We start from the raw sequence: 20,502 nt of genomic DNA, 5'->3' as shown, positions 1-20,502 counted from the left end.
TCAATTTAACAGGCCAACTATAACATAATAAGGAGGATGTTTAAGAAAGCCTCATTCCACGGATGTAGAAATACTCATGATGCTTTCCTATAAGCAGTCTTTTGCACCGATGGGGCTACGCAGAAGGCAGCTAGAGGAAAGGCTGGATTGGCCAAGGTACCGTAAGCGCCGACTGAATTTCGGCACAATTCAGCTCACTTCGGATCCGCACCGACACAGCTGGGAAGGCCGCGGTGCATCGCAGACAGCGCCCTCCTGTTTGCCACCCACACAACTCCACGGTAGATGAGCCACCCTGGTGCTACGAGCATCCGCGGACCGGCTCCCGTCCCCCGCAGAGCGCCCAGCCAGGACCGGCAGCGGCGAGCGGGGGGAAGCAGGGCCCCCCCGGGCTGCGCGGCGGCGAGCGGGCCAGGGCGGCGCCTGCCGGCCGCCCCTGCCCGCGGAGGAGGCGGCGGCCGCGGCGGGGCGCGCACCGCCACCGCCCGCCCCCCACACGGCGCGGCGGCGGCGCGGGCAGCATGTGCCCCGCGGCCCCTCTCCTCCTCCTCCTCTTCCTGCTGCTGCTGCTGCTGCTGCTGCTGGCGCTGCGGCGGCGCGGGGCGGCGGCGCTGGAGCCGGCCGGGCGGGCCGTGCTCATCACGGGCTGCGACAGCGGCTTCGGGCACCTGCTGGCGCTCCGCCTCCACCGCCTCGGCTTCACCGTCTTCGCCGGCTGCCTCTGCCCCGGCGGCGAGGGGGCGCGGCGGCTGCAGCGGGAGGCCGCCGCCGGCAGCGCCGGCCGCCTGCGCGTCCTGCGCCTCGATGTCACCCGCGCCCGCGACGTGCTGGCCGCCAAGGAGCTGGTGCTGCGCGACCTGCCCGAGCGAGGTGAGCGCGGCGCGGGCAGCCGCGGGGAGCCGCGGGGGCGGCCAGCCGGCACGGCTCTGGCCCCTTTCCGGGGGCGCTGCTGCTCATGCTGTTAATTACTACTAATCATACTTTGTATTAGGAAAAAGAGATGCATTGGTACTTGGCTAAGGAGTATGCAAAAAGGGGGGGGGGGGGGCGGTACCCGAAAATGACAGCAGTGCAAAGCGCGTTTGTACGCCGGTAAGTCCTGGGTGCCACGTTTCTATCGGGAAAGGGAACGCGTGGTTGTAAGGATTCCCTTGGAAGCCTCTGCAGGGGCCTGGCGGGAGGAGACGGCAGGGAAACGAGAACGAGAAGTGTGCGTGCACAGGCGGTGCCGAGGAGGAGGATGTACTTCTAGGCATGATTTGTGGAAGTGAGCACAGGCAGGGAACGCAGAGGGCATCTCCTGTGCCGGAGCAAATCACCAGCTGCCTCTCAGTACAACTTGGGGATTTTTAAGCTGGTCTGCGGATGGGTCGTATGCAAGGAAATCTGTCAATTATACATTTATTTCCCAGTATTTACATGTATATACATTATATATATACATTTATTTCCCATGTATTTCCCAGTCCTCCTCTGGAGCGCTCTGCTTATTGCGGCACGGTGTCAGGCTCCCGCAGTGGCTCACAGAGCGCCACTGGCCACGAGGCTGGCAGGTGAGAAGAGGATGAAAGCACCTGCCAGCCTCCACCTCTTCTGTAAGCTTGGGATACATTTTAGCATGCAAAATAATTGCAGGCAGCCTAAATCGTGGGTTATCACCTCAGAACATGCAGCATATTGTGCGCAAATAGGGCCAAATATATGCTATGGGGATACTGAGGCAGACATTTGGCTCAGAGCACATTTACTCTCTGTCAGAAGTCAGATTCCTTCAGAATTACGGACAAACGGTTCCTGGTCGCACAGAGAGTACAGGCGGGGAATAAAGTATGCAGAATGAGAACGAAACACAAGGCCTTCGCCTGCCTGGTTCGTTAACACCTTGGGAGGGGGGTGAAACAAGAAGAAATGAAGTAAGCAAAAGCCTAGATGCCGCTCATTAAGCGCATGTATTTATGGTTGATCCTGACCTCAGCTGATTAAGGGGCAGTGCCTTCATCTCTTAGGTTTGTTCCCAAGCTGTGGAGACAACACAGATGATTCATAAGAGCCCTTAGAGGCCAGACAGGGCACAGGGACTAAGTCACCTGGAAATCTGGATTACAGATGAATTATTTTATCCTGTAGATGCTGGTAGCTCATGCAATGGTCATATTCATACTATCGTTTAGACTGTGAATCCACAGTTCAGCACAAACTTGTCTATAGTCATGTGGACATGCCTTCAGATGGAGGCAAATCAAGTGAAAAACAGCAGGGTTTGCTGGCAGGGACCAGGGAAGACACTTGAGCACAGCTCATGTTAAAACGCAGACCCCATACCTGCTGTGTGCACAGCCGGGAACTTGTTTTCCTGGGTTTTACATCAGGCCCATACACCCAGCACACACCATTGGACACATGTTGAGCACACGATTTATGAGACCTTTTCATATTGTTGTTCAGCTCAGCTATGGCATTTGGAGGGAAACTGCAAAGACAGAAAAGAAAAAGTCGTTATTTGGGGAAAAATCCAATTATCAAGTAACCCTCCTCCTAAGTTTATTAAACAAAAAGGAGCAAGTGAGTTATTTTAATACCAGGTTTTAATGGAGTGAATGCCACAAGCATTCTTCATAATTTACAAAATATAGGGGCATAAATACTTTTATTACAAATGTACAAAACTGGGAGGATACTCTACCTATGTAGCATCCTTAAGCAAGACTTCTGTAGGAGGTGCAGGCTCTTGGCACTTCTGAAAACAGATGTGTTATTTTCTTTGGTATTTTAACTTCATAGTTTCAATTTAAAAATTCAGCTTAACTGTCAAATTAACCATTTTATTCCTTAAAGACAGTAACTGTAATTAATTTTTTTAATATTGTTTTTAATAAAACTTTTTCATGAGGAAAGAAAAATCTGAGCCATCTGTAATTGCATTTATATTCTGCCAGCACTTAGAAAGTCAGAAAGGTATGTGACTATAAAAAACATCTTATCTGCTGCCTAAAGGTTCTCAAAGGGTGGGCAGTGGAGAATGCAGCTTGATATCCCCCCTGCTAAGGAACTCTACATAGTGAGACTTTAGGACATTTGTGCTAGTGGATCATACAAGTACAACATCCAGTGCCTACAACATGAGGCTAGCCAAACTGAAAATCAGGTAGATGTTGGACATTTGTAATAGGGAGAACAAAGAGCAGCTGATGAGTCCAGTAGATTGTCCTTTTTTTTCTTGTGTTTTAAATAAACGTTGGATATCTAGAAAATTTGCTTTTGTTTTTGCATAAAGAATTCAAATTGATACAGGAATTCAGTGGGTCTTGTTGAAAGATCAGAGCAGTAGTTCATAGATTATCTCACTTAAAAAGCTATGAAAATATCTACCTTCAAAATACTTATTAGAAGTATCCTGTATTTCCTTTTTAGCTTGTAAGTACTGTTGAACAGCTCTCTCTCTCTCTCTCTCCCCCCTCTCTGCTACACCCGCCTCGCTCTCTCAATATAACCTAGTTCTTTCAGTGAGTTCCTATAGAAATTGAGAAAGAGGCATCATATCATTTGGAATCAGCAGGCATTTGCTTTAGGGGTTGTGCCCTCTCTTCTCTTTGTCCCATTTTTACTATTTTCAGTTTTACTCAGATACCAAAGATTTCAAGTGTGTCATGTCAGCATGCTGGACCTCTAAATTCAGATCACTAAAGCACCCTCTTATCTTCCCAAAAATGGTTAAAAAGAAACACGTTCAGCAATCTCAGGGTTTAATGGTAAGTGTGCTAAAGCAATACATTCCAAACTAAAAGCTACGAAGAAGCACCTAAACAGTGAGAAAGCAGTTAAACAATACTCACTTTTTTGCTCCATATTTAAATAGCTCAAAGTAAATCCTTGTAAAGATTGAGTATTTGTTCTTTATAATTACAGTATCATCTTTCCCATGGACTGTGCCTCTAGCATAAGTATTACTTTTTGAATGTCAAACATTGGCAGATATGCTTTCTTCAAAGTTGTGTTACCTAACTGAGAAGCCAATATTTTGTCCTTTTTCTTTTATCTTAACTCTTTTTTATAGTTGATGAAAATACATATTTTCTCACAGGAGTTTATTTTCTCAGTACGCTATTTTCCTCCTCTCAAACCATCTGTGGAATGCTCTTGTGCCTACTTTTATTTCCATACAGCCTGTTGACCCCAGTCAGCATCACATACGTTCTTGTTCTGGACATGACAAATGAACACAGTAAGAGAGTCCCTGTCCAGAAGAGTGTGCAATCTGTAATGGAAGGTTCTCCAGACAAGAAGCTGACAATGAACAGAGGCTCAGAGAGATTACATTCCTCCTGAATCTTGTTCTTTGGTGGACTGTAGTTGCTTTGACCTAGACCCAAATGGAACAGGCTGCATTTCTACACAATAAAGCCTGCAGTTGTTGCCTGAAGTCCCACTGAGAAAGCCTAACCACCAACTTGTGGACTCAGCTGGATGCAAGAGCCAGGCTCTCTTTCTCCCACCAACTTAACTCACTGCACAGAGAGACATGAGAGGTTCCTGGTGCTTGGGGGAATGAGTCCAAGAAGCCTCACTCAGCAGTTGCCTGGCAGCTAGGAGACTCATCTGGGATGGAGGAATATTGTGCTCTGATACTTTTGTGTGCCCAGGACCATTTCTGCTCTAAGCAGACTATTCAATATAAATTGCACAAAAAAATCTCATGGATAAAACACAGCACTCCCCATACCTTCACTGTTCCATAACCATTAGAGAACTAAGCCAAACTCCACCTTGTCCTGGCATCTTTAGGACCTAAATATAGATTTTGAAATCTGATTTTTTATCTTTGTATTTGTGTCTTTTGGCCAGTATGTCCTGGAATAGAAACTATCTGGGAAAGTATGTGAGAGGCAGTTTTCTTCTCCTGAAAGCCTCACTAATCTTAAATTACGTTTCCTAAAGTGATTTTTTTTAGATCCCCTGCTGTATTTCTTAATCTTTGTCCTCAAAATCCATTTTCCTGACAGAGACATTAGTGAAAATCTCTTTGACATCCAGTTCTGCTTTCCAGTTTATTAATTCTGTGTCTACCCTGTATGTAGTCTAACAGCCCTCCTCCTAAACTGCCTGAAGTGAGTTCTGACAACCTGAGTTATTTTTCCCTTCCAGATCAAACATCAGCTGCTTTTTCCTAATGTGTCTGTATAGGGACACTCTGAGGAACTGTGATGACTCTTTTCTCCAGCAGTTCAATTCTAACATGGGCCTTGTACTTCTGAGGGGTGGTGAATTAACTGACTCTGGATAGGACATCATATTCACGTCAAGCTCTAGCAAGGACAGTGTCATGACACCGAGATCAGAAGCCCTTCAGTAGATGTGTGGATCTTACTTCAGCTTTTTATGGCCACTATATTTCTATATTGCAGAAATATTGCAGACTTCCCGGGATTTCCCTCAGGGATCCTGTTGTCAAGATGAACACAGGAAATACTCCTGCATTTAGCTGGACCCTAGTTTTGAAATCATGCCTGATTCTACACTGAAAACTGCCACCTGGAATCCCTTCCCCTCTGCAGGATTCAGCAAAGAGCTATGTATACATGTATGTCTAGCACTTGTGAATCCCAGTAGAGAATCAGGCACCCAGGGAACAGGCAGGAGGAGGCCAGTCACCCATTACGCTGTAGGGTTCCTATTAGATTTCTGTCTACTGAGGACTAAATTTCTCAGGTTTGTGCTACCTTAACTGCATTGGTATAAACAAATACACAGTCTGTTTTGTGTGCAGGTTTATAGCATTAACTTTTTTACTGCATACGTTTCAGGAAAGGAAGACCAAAGCTGATTCAGGTACCTCAAGTGCATAGTTGGGAGGTAGTACGTTTTCTGAAAAAGTGGCATTTGGCAATAATGAACTGTTCATTATTTGGGTAGAGTTTTGCAACTTGTTTCAGCTGAAAGAAGTGGCAGGAAAACTTGTGAAAAATGTCAGAACATTTCATGTTTGGAAATGCCAAAATGTTCTGCTGAGAAACAATATGGGCAAATACAGTGTTTTGAGCTGGCCCTGAGCAAAAATCTCTTTTTATGTTTTATTTAATCTTCTCCTCAGAAGACTTTCCTCAGAAGAGAAGAGTTCCATTTTAACTCCAGCCAATTTTTTCCTCTTGACTTTTTGGTTTGGCTATGGAACTAAAAGAAGGAGCCATTATTCTGTGAACTCTGCCTGTTTATAGACACATCCTAGTTTCACCATCTTGAGTCTTTGAAGTGCACCAGGGAAAGCTGGCAAGTCACTGGAAAGAAAACATATGGTTTGCAAGCTAAATTCTGCATTATGTAGTTTAGAGAAAGAGGAAGAAAATAATCAATTGCCTGAACAGTTGAATGGCTGTATTTCAGAAGTCCTAATGAAGTCAGTGGTATCTGGAGCAACTGTTCTTGCTAGGTTGTGCAGGATTCAGTTGCAGAAGCAAAATGACTTTTTTTTATTAGAAAATGTAGGGCTCAGAATAACAGGGAACAGCTTTAGCAGTGATGCCAGGCTTTGGTTTATGTTGTATTAGGGTTAGGTTATTTAAAAAAATAAATAAATCTGAATAAAGACCCCCAGCCTTAAGTAGAAGCAGATGGGATATGCAGCTACTCAGTCTCTCTGTAGATTAGATCATGTGTAAGTACAAAAATATAGGTAATTAGCTCTTACAGATGATTTTTTATCCATTGATCCTGAAACATTTTACAAGGAGGTCTTATACTGTTAGTCCCATTTTAAGAAGGGGAAATAAAGCTGTAGAACAATGGTATGGCCTGGAACAGGGCAATGGCAGGGGGAAGAAGGAAATTCAGGAAAACTCTAAATCTTCCTCTCCTATGTCTACTAGTCTATTGGGCTGTGGAAAAAAAGATAAGTAGACAGGAAACAATGCAATATTACCAGGACAGCAGTCAGTGTGTATCTAAAGTTAAAAGAAAGGTTCAGCAACTGGGAATGCTCTATGACAGAATAATGAATGATGATTTATTTGCTTTGGATGGTAGTGTATTTTAAATTGTAGGTGGGTCAGCTTCTGGGTTTGAGTGCTTTGCTATGCAAATGAGACATTTAGTGAAACCACTTTGGGTTTTTTTGTGTATTTAAACCCCACTTTCATTACATAGTACAAGTAATGTATATATCTGTGGCTTTGGGCTAAAGGGCTTGCACTTGCTGGCTTAGAGTTGTGCGAGACTAAGTTTACCTGTCCATAAAAATCTGCTTGCAAACACTGAAATCTTACTGAATTTCAGGGGGCTGGCTTCCTTAGTGCAAGGTCACTTTGTTGTAGGAGGAGTAGACCTGGCTGTGAGTACAAAGCCCAGAGAATACTGTAGTTGACCTTAGTCAGAGTCGGTCAGAGAATACTGTAGTTGACTGTAGTTGTAGCTGACCTTACTTGGTAAGTGGTACCTACTGCATGGTACCTGGAGCCAGGTTGTGCTCAGATACTTGATTCTGGCAGATTTCAGGAGGAATTGAAGCTCTAAATCCTGGAAAAGGAGCCAAGACTTAGGTTCCTAAATTGGTCAGGCACTTTGAAAATACTACCCTTAGCCTTTAGCCTGCTTAATATAATTTTCACAAAGCTGCTCATAGCACACAGTGGGATTAATGTAATTAAAATATCATGGTACACCACATTGGCAGTAAGAAGTAGTCTCCCAGATCATGTTTTTCATAAATAACTTAATACGACTATAAAGTGAGTGATTATTAAGTAGCACTGAGACTTGTATAGTCTAGATAATGGCCACGATTACATTTCTTCATTAAGCAAAATATGCCTGTGCTTATAAGTAGAAAAGACAAAAAGATAATGCAGCTAAAAAGTTGTTTCCAAAGTTTCCAATCACTAGTGCTGTTTGATTGCCTGATGGTGGTCATTTTTCAGTGAAAGATGCCTGTTAAGTTATGTTTCTCCTTTAGGTTTTTGGGGGCTTGTGAACAATGCAGGAATATCAACATTTGGTGAGACAGGGTGGCTGTCTATGGAGAAATATGAAAAATTTGCAGATGTGAATCTCCTTGGGAGCATCAGAACAACCCTGGCATTTCTTCCTCTTCTAAGGAAATACAAGGGTAATGCTAATCCACTGTTATTTAGAGTTGTAGAATAATTAGCTTACTATAATCAGGGTAATGTAGCATCTATAAAAGAAGCCTTAATTGTCTCTCACTGAACTGAAATGACAGCTTTGCTCTGTGTGGCCTGAAAGAGCAACTTGATCCTGAAAAGAGGGCAAAGTCATAAGCCAAAAAAAAAAAAACAAAAAAAAAAGAAAAGATTCTGTCCTTGTTTTCCCCCTCCCAAAGGTACTGTGTTTAGAAACAATAAATTATCTCAGTTTTTGACTTGAAAAAGAGAGGTAGAATACAGTAGGTTATTAACCCCAGACAAGACTGTGTAAGCTCTGACAACCAGGAAACACAGAGATCCGGTAAACTCCAGCTTACCTTCATTATTTAGGCTTTACAATTTTACTGTTCGGGAACTGGGAGGGGAAGGATGATCCTGAAGAGGGAAATGAGAGACATCCAGCTTCCAGTTCCAGACCTAGAAAGATCCTGTGATCTTGGGCAGGCAACTTCATGTATGTAAAAGTGTCATACAGAGTTGCATGGGTAGGAAACAGAACAAATGCATTTGCATGGAGCTCCTTAGCATGGGCTTTATCCTCATGAGAAGAAATGGTTCAGATAATTCTCTCCAGCATTGCAATGTCTCTTAATTGCTTTGCAGTTTGTTCCCTACCTGTATCCCTCTAGATCTGGGAAAAAAAGACACAATTTTCCTATCTCCTCCCTTTGCTTAACTTGTCTATTTAGGTAGTAAGCTCTTTAAGGCAAGGATTTGTTCTATGGTTGTGTATACAGCGTCAAGCACAGTAAGATCTAGGTTTCATGTGGAATCCCCAGATGTCACTGTTACACAAAAGGTTGGTAAGATAAAAGCGTCCCCTTTTTGACTGCTCTGCTTAGTTGCCTTCAACTGATTTTTGATGCAAGAAAAAAAGGAACTTTTAAATACTGCCAGATGGATGTGTTTCTCTGAAAGAACATGCTATTGTATATACTCGGTGAAAAACAACGGATGCGATATGTGGCTATTACATGGGAGAAATCACTTTCCTCCTTTGCTGACCTACCTGCTGCTGAAACTCTACGATGCTGATGCACCAGAGGCATCTGTCGCACGTTACGAACTGCAAGGGGTTACTTTGAAGCCAAAGGGACTGCTTATGTGTATGATGTTAAGCACACGTATAAACCCTTGGAAGATTTGGGTCTGAATGGCTGCATCTACATAGTTTCTTACCTCCAAGGAGCACTCTGCATCTCAGTCTTGAGATGCGACACTGGCTGTCCATACTGCCTTTTTAGCGGCCCACACACCATCTTCAAATCCCACCTATCTTTGTGCAAGAGCAGGCCAGGGCCCTTCTAGGAAGAATTCTAGGTTGTCTTGTGTCCTTCACATTGTCCCTGCAGGAACAGCCAAGATAGCAAGAGACCTCTTCAAATGAAAAGCTAGAATTGTGGGTGTTGAGCATGCTCCTGGGAAAGCTAGGTTTCAACTACCTTAGGCCAAGAGAGAAATGAAATGATATGTCCAGCATCCTGGTTGCATGTCCTAAATCAGTTAGCTACTGGACAAAGGAGGAAGAGGTCATCCTACCATCACTTACCCAATAGCTGTGTCCTGAAGGAAACGGCTTATTACCATTTTAGGATGAGCACCTATTCCAGGAAAAGCTTCAAGATTATTAATACATGTGAAGGACAGTATTTCCCTCCAGCCTAGAATTAAGCATCCAGCTCCCTGAGAATAACAACAATTTCCCATAACTTTTCCAGTTGGCCAGCTGAGACAGTATCTTGATCAGCAAGCTGGTACTTGCATTCCCATTTGTATATATCTGACTTATCCCATACACTGTATAAGAAAGCAGAAAATGTAATTCAGAAGGACGGATTTCACTGCACTGCCATGAGACCCTTTTGATATTCCAAAAATTTACACTATTTGGACAGATTTGGGCTCAGGCAATAGCAATGGAACCACGATCTTGGAACTGTTGCCTGCGAGGCTTCTTCTCTCTCACCTCTAGTATTTATATATCCACATTCACAGGTTTCTCATTCTATGGTATGATTGTATGATGGAAGGTTACAAGTAAACAGAAATGGACCAGAGCCCAGTGCCTCAAATCTGAAATCACCCATATTCAATGCACACATGCACTTGGCAAAAGTTATAAAGGAAAAATAGCAGCAAAGATCAGGGAAATCACAGCAAGACAGTGTAAAGCTGCCCCTTTTATCAAGTCACCTTTCTCTGGTGAGGCTTATAACTGTAATGACTGGTTTTGACTTTAAATGAATAGCAATTCAGAAGACTCAGGTAAATCAATTCTACGTTAAAGACTGAGAGTGAAAAGTTATGTTATTTGCACTGTTTCCTTTCCAGGACGCATTGTTTTTATGTCCAGCATTATTGCCTATTTTACTCTGGGAAATGGCATTTACTCTATGACCAAGGCAGCTATTGAAAGATTTTGTGATGCTCTAAGACTGGAAATGAAGAAGTTTGGTGTCCTGGTAAGTGATGTAGTAAGTAGCTATTCTGTGAAACTTCCTGGTATTTCAAACATTTTTCTAGGAGAAAGAGGTAAGTTTTACTCCTGAAACTTCTCGCAGAGCTGAAATGCCTCTTCTTCTTTTGGGGAAGGAAGTAAGCAGCTTGTGCAAATACTGGACAATGGTGTGGGGATGGAAATTTTGGCCAATGGAACAAGAGCAAGCTTATGGAAAATGGTATGTAATCTCGTGCAAACAAGCTCCATTTATCCAATTAAAAAAAATGAAGAGCAGAGCTGCTTGGCTGAAGCTGTGGATGCAGCCTCCCCTTGGAAAGCAGTGGTTTCTGTGTACTCTGAAAATCATGGGAGACAAGGGGCTTAGCTGGTGCTTGCAGATCTGAGAGGCTGCGGGATAGCATGCTTTCTCCTATTTGTGCCAGCCACTGCAACTCCCACCCTTTCTCCACATCCTCTACATTGACCAAGCCTTGTGAGGCAGGCCCGGCTGTGCAATGCCGTGCTCTGAGAAGAGCTTGTAAAGGCACAAACTAACTGAAACTTCCTTTCTCTGGGGTAGCTGCTGGGAGCAAAAAGCCCAGGTGTCAGCGCTGTGTAGTGACAAGGAGTTCTGTCTCTCATCTCATCACATCAGTAGTTAAAGGCTCCTTCCTTTTGCTGGGAACAGCAATATTGCAAGAGACAGTATTCACGTGGAGTAATTTATGTTTTTACTCTCTTAACCTAAGAAGCTCTAAGAGTGCTCTTAGTGCTCTAACTAAGCAACACTGATGGTAGTCAAGCCTGAAGCTTAGATCACTAAGTAGCTTCACTAGGCTTTTTTCTTGGGAGTCACTCTGCTGCTGAAACACTCTTGAAACACTGATTTTTTTCCCTAGAGGATTTACATTGGTACACTATCTACATATGCAGATTTACAGCATTGTTCATGAGCTTTGCACTGGAAGAAATTACAGCTATGCATCTATTAACTGCCCCTTTTGGAGAAATAGAATGCTATAAAATGCAAGTGATTTTACACATCATAATACCACACAGCATGATGAGGATTTGAACCGATTAGCAGAGGATAATCTCAAATGCATGGAAGAGCTTAGTTTAACAGGTTAACTACTCTGGTCTCCTTAGGATTTTTACTGTTCCCCTACCCCCAGAATAGCCCTTGCACACAATATAGTGAGCCAAACTGACAAACATTTCCAAAATAGTCACAATAATTCCTTTTCTGTCTTTGACTGTGTGCTAGGCTCTGGCTGGCATTGGCCTCAGACCCTACCCTGCAGAGAGCCAGCAGAAGACACGTTCCCTCTTCTCCATGCTCCCCTCCTCTGCTCTGACGTTCCCTTTCACCTTTGAGGAGATAGTCACCCAGAGGTGGCAAGGAACAGATGGAGCAATGACTCTACGCCCCTGAACTCTGGCCAGGCAAGCTGGCTGCCCACAGGAAGCTAAGTATGTGCTTTCCGTTAAAAGGCTACAGTAAATAGGGGAAGGGGAAAAAGCAAATCTCTCCAGCTCTGCCAGCTGACTGCAAAAAGCTCCAAGACATGAAGTTTTCAAAAGCCCTTTGTTTAGAATACATCTGTGTTAAGTTTAATCTTGTCATTAGTTTGATAAAAAAATAAACACTTTTGAAAATAGCCCCCCAAAGCGAAAGCTCTGAGAGGTATCCTGTGACAAACCTAGCTAAGGCAGCATAACACATACCTGGCTATGCACCATGTGTCTCTGCTGGAGGTCACCCGTGTCCATTCCCACCTTCTGCATATAGTGCCTGCACCTCAACCACTTCAGCGTGCGGTTCAGCAGATTGGCCCAAGCCCCTGAGTGCTGCGAAGGCGGAGAGGCAGGCACATGCCCAGTGTTGACACATGGGTGGTAGCCTCTGGTAGATGGACTGCATGGTAGATTAAGGGCACTAAGGTTTGCCACACTGTCCAGGGATATCTGTCAGATCCCCAAGGCTCTTACACAGCTAAGCACTATTTTTCTTCATCTTGTGTTGTAGTCCGTAGTCTTAACTGCAGGCAGCAGTTAAATGCCATGGAGTTTTTATGTGGTGTATCAACAAATAGTCAACATGCTGTTAACTCAGATATTCCAGGAAACACGCACATACTTCAAGTGCTAAGCCTGCTCTAAAAATCTCCAGAAGTCTCAGAGGTTAACAGAACAGCGGCAACAATGCATGCAAAGAATACCGAGGCTGAGCAACAAAGGGTTTGTATAATTTGGATTTAAATCTACACACACAGAAATCTATGCAGATTTGCTAAAGATCTCAGCGGGATCTGGAACAGGACCCTTGGCCCTCTCTGTATCTGGTTGCTCCCACATATTCCTTTTAAAATACACCTAGTGGAGAAACTTCTGTTTCCCAGGAATTTCTAATATTTTGACATCTTCTTTTGTCCCAAATTGGGGCAAAATATCACCAATTGCAAGATTTGCCACTGAGTGAAAAATCCAAAGTATTCCACTTTGGAGATATCAAAGTCATATTGAAATGCTTTGTCTCAGTATTGTCAAAACATTTATACTATTAAGTGTTCTATAAAATCAAAGACGCAATATTGCATTCTGTGAAGGTATGCTGAGTAGTCGAAACAAGAACATTAACATCAGGTTGAAGTGGGGAAGGCAGAATGAAGCACCTCTGAAATCTTAAATGTTTCATTCGAATATATTTGATTTCAGTGAAGTTCTCAAGGTTAAAATTTCAATGAAACAGCATTTTCTGAAAAGCCTATCTATGGAAAGTTTTTGACCTATTTCGCTATTTATATTATTTAATTGAATTCAGAATGACTGATTGCATTTTGATAAGTTTTACATCTTGCTTTTAGGTCTGTATTATTCAGCCAGGAAATTATGCGCGTTCTACAAAAATTCAGCCACCAGTCAGTGCAGAAGAGATTTGGAATGAACTCAGCGAAGAGGAAAAGGAAGTTTACAATAAAGAGTATGTTCAAGAGCGGGCAAACTTTTTCAACAACATTCTCAGTGAAGGAAGCACAAATGGCAATGAAGTTGTAGATGCCATGGTACATGCTTTAACATCTCCTGCACCCAAGGCACGTTATATGGTTGCAAAGCTAAAGGAAAAACTACTGGTGTTTGTATGTGCTTTGTTTCCTACTGTTGTGATGGATTCTGTTTTATCTTATGCACTGAGTAATGTAAAACTCGCATAGCTGACATTGGTGCTGTTCAGTGACTCAGGCTGGGTCACTTTTTAAACTTTAAAAGTCAGGGCTTGACTTACTGCCTCCCAAAAAATCAGTGTAATGACACCAGCTAACTCACACAAACTTTGGAGGGTATCCTAGTCAGAACTGTGACTTTTATGTAGAGAAACACATCTAGGACCTCACGTAAAACTAACACATTTGTCTAGGTAACTGTATTTCTCCCATGTGGAAAAAAGAAAGGCACCTTATGCTGCTTTTAAGTATTGTCTAGAAAATGTAATGCAGCTTTTTCTACTGCAATACCAAGTTACCGTGTTAGAGGCATCACAAAGACAAAATGGCGTATATCCTTCAGGGCAACTGCCCACCTGAATTCATTAGGGCAGAGATGAAAATACCTTATTTTTAGGAACCTGAATAGTAATTTATTAGGAGTGAGGGAAAGAGACTAATGGAAAAGTTAGGAATGAGCAACAGAGCTTGAAATGGAGTCAAGCACCTGCAGAAAGTGAGGAAGTGTCAAATGTAGTATTCTTACCAATTGTAGTATTCTTACCAATGGAAACAGTGGCTTGTAATCAAAGAAACAAACACCAAGGTGACAGATAATCAGTATCATGCAGTAACAACCTGCTTAAAAACAGCATATTCAGCCTGGAGCACTGTTTTTCCTGACATTATAGGGCTTAGGGTCTGATGGGACAAAATACCTACTAGCACAAATGGGAAAACTTTGGTAACGTATGCCTATGAGAGTAGTTGAGTGCACTGGCTTCATTAGCAGTCTCTTATTAACTAGTGCAGAAAAGATTTCTGGTTTACACATACACAGTTTTAAATTTGGCTTGCTTGTGGCATGGCACAAAATCCAAGACCTCTGGGAGCAGGAGATCCCAGAATAGCTGGCAGGTCCACTGTGGAGACTCTTGTGGTTACAGAGCAGCAGCATGAACCACTAGTGCCAGGCCTCCCGTATCAAATCAAAAGCTCTGGTATAAGGTGACCTAATTAACTTTTTGGTCTGAACCAGAAATTACATCCTATTCCTGGGAAGCCTTTCCTGATGTATTTAATTACTGAGATTTGTACAATTTCCAGGGTTTTTTTAATGAAGTGTTTCAGTTTTGATGATGCAGTACTTTGCAATAAAATCTATGCGACTGAGAAAAAATTCTGTTTATCCTGGTGGTTATTTGACAGCCCGAGTCAGGAACATCAGCGAGATGTGTGGACTGACTATTCCAGTTCCTCTCTTGATAGCACTTTGCAGTGGAACAACCTTTTTACTGTACCTTTTTTAGCTTGTGGAACATTTTACTTCCTTTCCCAAATGCTGGACCCATCCCTGTAGCTGGCATTGATTAGAGGACAGGCAAGGCCTCTCTCCCATTCCACTGCCAGTCAAGAGGAGGATTATCAGATGATTATCGTCTGCTCTCCTCATTTAACCACAACTGAGCAAGGCCAAGCAAGGAAAGAGGAGCAAGGCTTATTCTAATTGAACCAATTGATTTCGTGTATAGGAACTCCCCCAACTTGACCTTAGGGATTTCAGCAGTCCTTACATTGCTTTGGAAGAGTTGGTTTCATGCTCTTAACACATTCTTTGTGCAGATTGCCCTTCTGTGCAGTAAATAGCACCTAACTCAACAAGCAGCTTTGAAATCCAGATGTCTCTCCATCAGGCCCAGGCTACATGTGATCTTTCCATTCTCTGCCTCAGGAATAATTTTGCTTTCCATTATATGTTCCTCCTGCCATTTACATTTCTAAAAGCTACAGCAACAACTCTGCATTGCTGAGAGCCAGCTCCTTCAGAAGAGCTGCCTTCTAGATACAGGTGACATGAAATATTTTTAGCTGAAAATTTCTCCTTTATTTCTGCCTTATGTGGTTAAGCATGTGATCAATATTTCATTAGCCTCATATAACATCAGATGAGCAACACTCCAGAACGTTTATTTCTCTGTCTTGAAAACTAAGAGCTTGCAGTGCCTATTAGCACTCACAGGGTTACAGTAGCAGGCAGAATGAGAACAGATTGGACAAATGAAGGCAGTTTATATTGTCATTGCTATCTAGCCTGTCAGTGTGGAAGCGAACTGCAAAACAGCTACAAGAAGATTCTTTCCTCTTCCCTTTCCCATTTAATATTGTGATCAGCAGACAAAGAACTGATCAGAAGAGTGAGAGCTGCAGTTATTAACAGGCCTGATGCACTCCCACTGAAAGTCACCTGCAATCCTGCCACTGTGTCATATGGGCTCCAATGCATACAAGCAAACTTAGACAAGCAAATGTGGACACCTAAGAGAAAGCAGAGGGAAGGACTGTCCCTGAGCTTAAAAGAAAAGAGACCCTCACAAGCAATGGTGATGAAAGGGGTGGTGCACTCCCTCCTCCACAGATCTTGTAGGGTACGGAAGTTGCAGGATTAGTAACAGGAGCTTTTTTTGGACAAATGTTGCTAAGCATGCTAAGTTGTGACAAACTCCCTGAGGTCCCCCTCAGCCATCTACCCATTTGCTGAACTCCTGCCCTCCTGTTTAGCACTGGAAAATTCATCCAACTCTAGTGCTCCCAACTCTCATCCTGGGCCATGCAGCATCTAGGGAGCCATCCTTGGGGATGCATGCTGGGAAATCAGCAACCGCTGAACTGCCCCACAGTCCTTGGCCCATCTGCCATGTTGTTGGGTAAGAGATGCCTCTCCCTTACCCAGTAACCCTGAAATCAGCTTTACCTCCAGTCAACTTAAAGTACAGATACTTACGAGAAATCTGTATTTAAAAACATCCCAAATAAGCAACAGCTACAGCGTTTTATGAAAGGCTTAGGTGACAAAAATGAAAGGAAAAAAAATTATCAACAGTATGATTAAATCTGAAACACCCCCTCTCAATATCCAGCTAACCTGCTGTAGGTTTTTCTTTCCTGCACCCACCTAAGCAGGGATTGTACTTTTCTATGTAACATTAATTTCAGATTGCAACCAAGAGTGGACTCCTTGGCAGATATGCTGGCTTAGTCTTCTTTTATAAGCCCTCCTGAAAGTTTGGAAAAAACTAATCTTTCCCTTGAAAACAACAACCACAAAAGAGACAGTGCTCATCTTACAAGTCTCTTCTCTATGGAAACAATATTAGGAACCTAAGATTGTACTTAAGCAGACATGATACCACTGCGGGTTATAGAGCACTCTCCTAGGGGTATGGTCAGGCACACGCACATGTACGCACGTGGATTTTACAGAGCTGTTAAGAGGTAAATTCCAGCCATTGTAAGGTTTCCTTACTAAGCACTCACATCAGTTATTTCATGGGCTTGCTCTTCTGTGCAAGGCCTTATTCTTGAGTGCCAATGTTAATCACCAGAAAGAATGAACAGGGCTTGGGATCTTTTTTGTTTTGCTTTTGACAGTAAGTAACTACAAAAATAGAGTATAAAGAAGAATTAAAAGAAGTTTAGTTAAGAGTTTAGTCAGTTGTGCATCCATCCAAGAGAAGTTAATTGCTTCATACAGCGTCATCAAAAAGAAACAGAGGGGAGCCCAGGAAATACAAATATACTACAAGGAGTAGCAGGGTATATTATCTATCAGCACCATTCTGAGGTGGTTGTGTTGCCACATAAGGCAAAGTTCAGCTCCAGAAGTTCATTGTTCTTTCCAGGACAAGATGTTTCTTTTAGATCAAAAGGGAGCAGTTTGAGAAATGCCTTCATGACAAGTGCCCAGCCTGTGCTGCCAGCTGCCTACAGAGGGTAGGAGAGCTGTATCTCCAAGCTCACAGGCAGCGTTCCCTTGGGCATCAGCGGCAGTTCTGCATATGCCTTCTGCATACGTCCAGCTGCGCTTCGTCCCCTGCTTTAGTGTTACGGATGGGCTACTCATAGTTTTATTGAAACTTAGCAATATTAATACTTGCTGCCCAGATGTGATCTCAAGCTTCAGTGTAACTCACTGTAACAGTCCAGATGACTTTCAGAATTAGCCAAATGTTTATGCCTGTATCACTCCTCCATGCTGGCAAATCTGAATGAAGAGAGATTTTGGTGTAATGCACCATACAGTGGAATTTTTGCAGTAGCATCAGAATCCAAAGAGATGAGTAATAGTAATAATAATAATTGCTTGGGCAGCAAAAAGCTTAAGACACAATGCAATCCCCAAGCACACTTCCCAGCTGAAGTCACGCTATCATCTAGCCCAGCTCCCACTGAGGTCAGCAGGACTATCAAGTAACGGTAAGCACAGGAGTCCTTACAGTACACAGGGTCCTTCCAGAGGTGGGCTGTGGGGCTCTTTTAGCATCCTTGTGCTTTTACATCAACCGATAAGGCAGCACAATACAAATACAGCAAGTTATACTGAGAATGATAGCTATATTTTTCACTTTTTCCATACAGGAACTATCTAGTGCTGTCAGTCTGGTGCCTTATGCTAGCACCAAACAAAACACTTAACAGCCTTTATATTTATATTTCAAACACTCCAAAGCAGCTGTTAAGCAGTGAAATCTTTTAATGTGTAATCAGATCAGCCTTGTGCCATAAGATGTGAGTATCGGTAGTGGTGGCTTTGCCCACCGTAATAAGTTGAGGTATACATTGTAGTAGCAACTGAGGTTAATGTTTAAGAATCTGTAAAACAAGGGGGGAAACAAATATCGTCCTTATTAATTATTAATTATCCTATTTAATTAATCATCCTATTAATCAACATTCTGTTGAATAGTCCTGGTTAGAAAATACTTTACTCCTGATTATCTTATTAAGCTCAGATATGGTGGTAAAACATAGTTATCTGCTATGGGCTCCAGGGACTGTATTCATCCAGGCAACCATGAAACCAGTGGAGCACCTCTTGGTTTGTCCCAGGAGCAGACATGGTTGCTTCCTGACTGTGGGGCACTAGAGATGTCCATGTGTGGGAAGGGAGGCTACATGCTTAGAGCAGCCAAGAAACAGCTGTCTCAAGGCGATCCCAATTTATACCGTGAATTAGACAAACTCAGGACAGCACTACCCCTTGGATTAAGACACAGGCAGCTTTGTCTGCACCTGTGAGCAGTTGTGTCTTGATTTGTCCTGTGACATTTTTTTCCAGGGGCTGTACTCTTCAGTTCTGGGAGCTGTAATCCCCAGCTACAAGGCTGTCTGATACATTCAAGGTGCTGAGCAGTTTGCACTTTTTTTCCTTAGTGCAGTCAGTCTTTGTTTTTTTTAAAACACACCCCTCTCCCTCGTATTCCCCTATTAGCTTGGTACTCCTCCAAAACTGAACTGTCTGCTGAAAAGAGCCCAACAGCTTGAAGCTACCAGCCTTCAAGTAATTTTCTCTGGTGAGTTTTATTTATTTCTAAAGGCAGGGAATACTATGAGTTTTTCCAGTGGAATTTTGATCTTATTTCTTTTAGAGCTGTTGCAGTGCCCTGATACCAGAGCAGCAGGCGGCAAGGCAGAGACCCTCTGCTGCTGAAGCCACAATGCTTTGAAATACCCAGTATCATGTTCTGCTGGTGAGAAAGGAAGGCTGTTTTGTCTTGAATCATGAGTCCTCATTATCACCCTCAAAAAAACTCACAGGAAGAGCACTGTGAGAAAATAGATCAAGTATAAAAATCTAAGTATCTCCCTCCAGCACACCCATACATACATCTGTACTTGGGGTAAAATACCAGGTCCCCACACTCCCTACAGTCTCATCCCAGAGTTGCCATAATTTAGAGTCAAGTGACGCAGGTGTTTCAGGCAGGTTCAGCTATTTTAGCATTGGACCAAAATCTCAAAATACACGTGCTAGCCTTTCTAACATGTATTTAATTTGTGCTAATCTATGAAGTGAAATAAAGGTGCATTCACCTGGGTCTTAGGCTGAGGCACTTGTGTCTCCTTGCTTGTGTCGACAGCAAAACCAAAGAGTCTGAAATATTATGCAAAATAGGCAAGGAAACATCATCTGCTGTCCCATGTCTGCAGCGTGTTAGGTGTGACAGGGAGACGGAGAAGGGCATGGACACTGTATTTTCCAGAGAGCAAAGTGACGACCAAGGTAACGCAGTGCAAGACTAATAATCCAGCTAACTCGCATTATGAAGTGCTAGCATGAAACAGCTACTGTACAAACGGCACTCCTTGCAGGAAAGATCATGAAGTGCTTTATGCCAAAATGATGTTATCTGTTGTTGTGACTCACCGTAACGGTCTCCTGCCTTCAACCAGCAGGCTTCCTTCGCTACCGGACAGGCATCCCGCCGCGCATCACCACTTCTCTGGCAGCAGGTATTTCTCATACAGAAAAGACGTGGCCCTTGAACTCCTTAATGCTAGAGGGGCTTTGCGAACAGTTCGGCAGCCTGTCTTGGCAAGGCGCAAGACCAACAGCCTCGCCGCAACAGCCTGCCGCCCTGCCACGGCCCCGCGAGGGACGAGGGAGCCCCGCAGGTGCGCTGCGCGCCCGCTGGCGAGCGGGGCCTGAATGAGGTGCTTCGCAAAACAGAGAGCAGTACAGACAGCTTTTGCTGTGTGTTTCCTGATTTTTCTAAAAGGATTTCTGCTTCAACTCACTTAAATAGCCCTGAGCATTTTCTTGTCCTGTTAATATTCAGGGTTCGCCTTCCTGTCAGGTCTGTGAGCAATCACGCTTCAACCCAAGCCTATAGCATGCAAACACCACAGCGGCTGCCATACAACGCCT

General features: G+C 43.4%; 1 protein-coding gene across 1 annotated transcript; it reads left to right on the top strand.

Annotated features, from left to right (window-relative positions):
* Positions 1-521: 521 nt before the first annotated feature.
* LOC112980002 (D-beta-hydroxybutyrate dehydrogenase, mitochondrial-like) lies at positions 522-14,970 on the top strand. Its single transcript, XM_026094568.2, has 4 exons — positions 522-870; positions 7,943-8,095; positions 10,485-10,615; positions 13,461-14,970. The coding sequence occupies exons 1-4, from the start codon at positions 522-524 to the stop codon at positions 13,806-13,808; spliced, it is 981 nt and encodes a 326-aa protein (XP_025950353.2). The 3' UTR covers positions 13,809-14,970.
* The last annotated feature ends 5,532 nt before the right edge of the window (positions 14,971-20,502 follow it).

The sequence above is a fragment of the Dromaius novaehollandiae genome, chromosome 3 (assembly GCF_036370855.1).
Source record: "Dromaius novaehollandiae isolate bDroNov1 chromosome 3, bDroNov1.hap1, whole genome shotgun sequence".
Taxonomy (NCBI): domain Eukaryota; kingdom Metazoa; phylum Chordata; class Aves; order Casuariiformes; family Dromaiidae; genus Dromaius; species Dromaius novaehollandiae.
Note: the sequence above shows the minus strand (reverse complement) of the source record. Positions and strands in the feature narration are given on the sequence as shown.

Bases quoted from the DNA above. Each gene is read 5' to 3' on its own strand.
- LOC112980002 (XM_026094568.2), top strand. From the start codon at position 522: ATGTGCCCCGCGGCCCCTCTCCTCCTCCTCCTCTTCCTGCTGCTGCTG. The intron at 871-7,942 runs GTGAGCGCGGCG...TTTCTCCTTTAG, and splicing joins GCGCGACCTGCCCGAGCGAG to GTTTTTGGGGGCTTGTGAAC. The intron at 8,096-10,484 runs GTAATGCTAATC...TTTCCTTTCCAG, and splicing joins TCTTCTAAGGAAATACAAGG to GACGCATTGTTTTTATGTCC.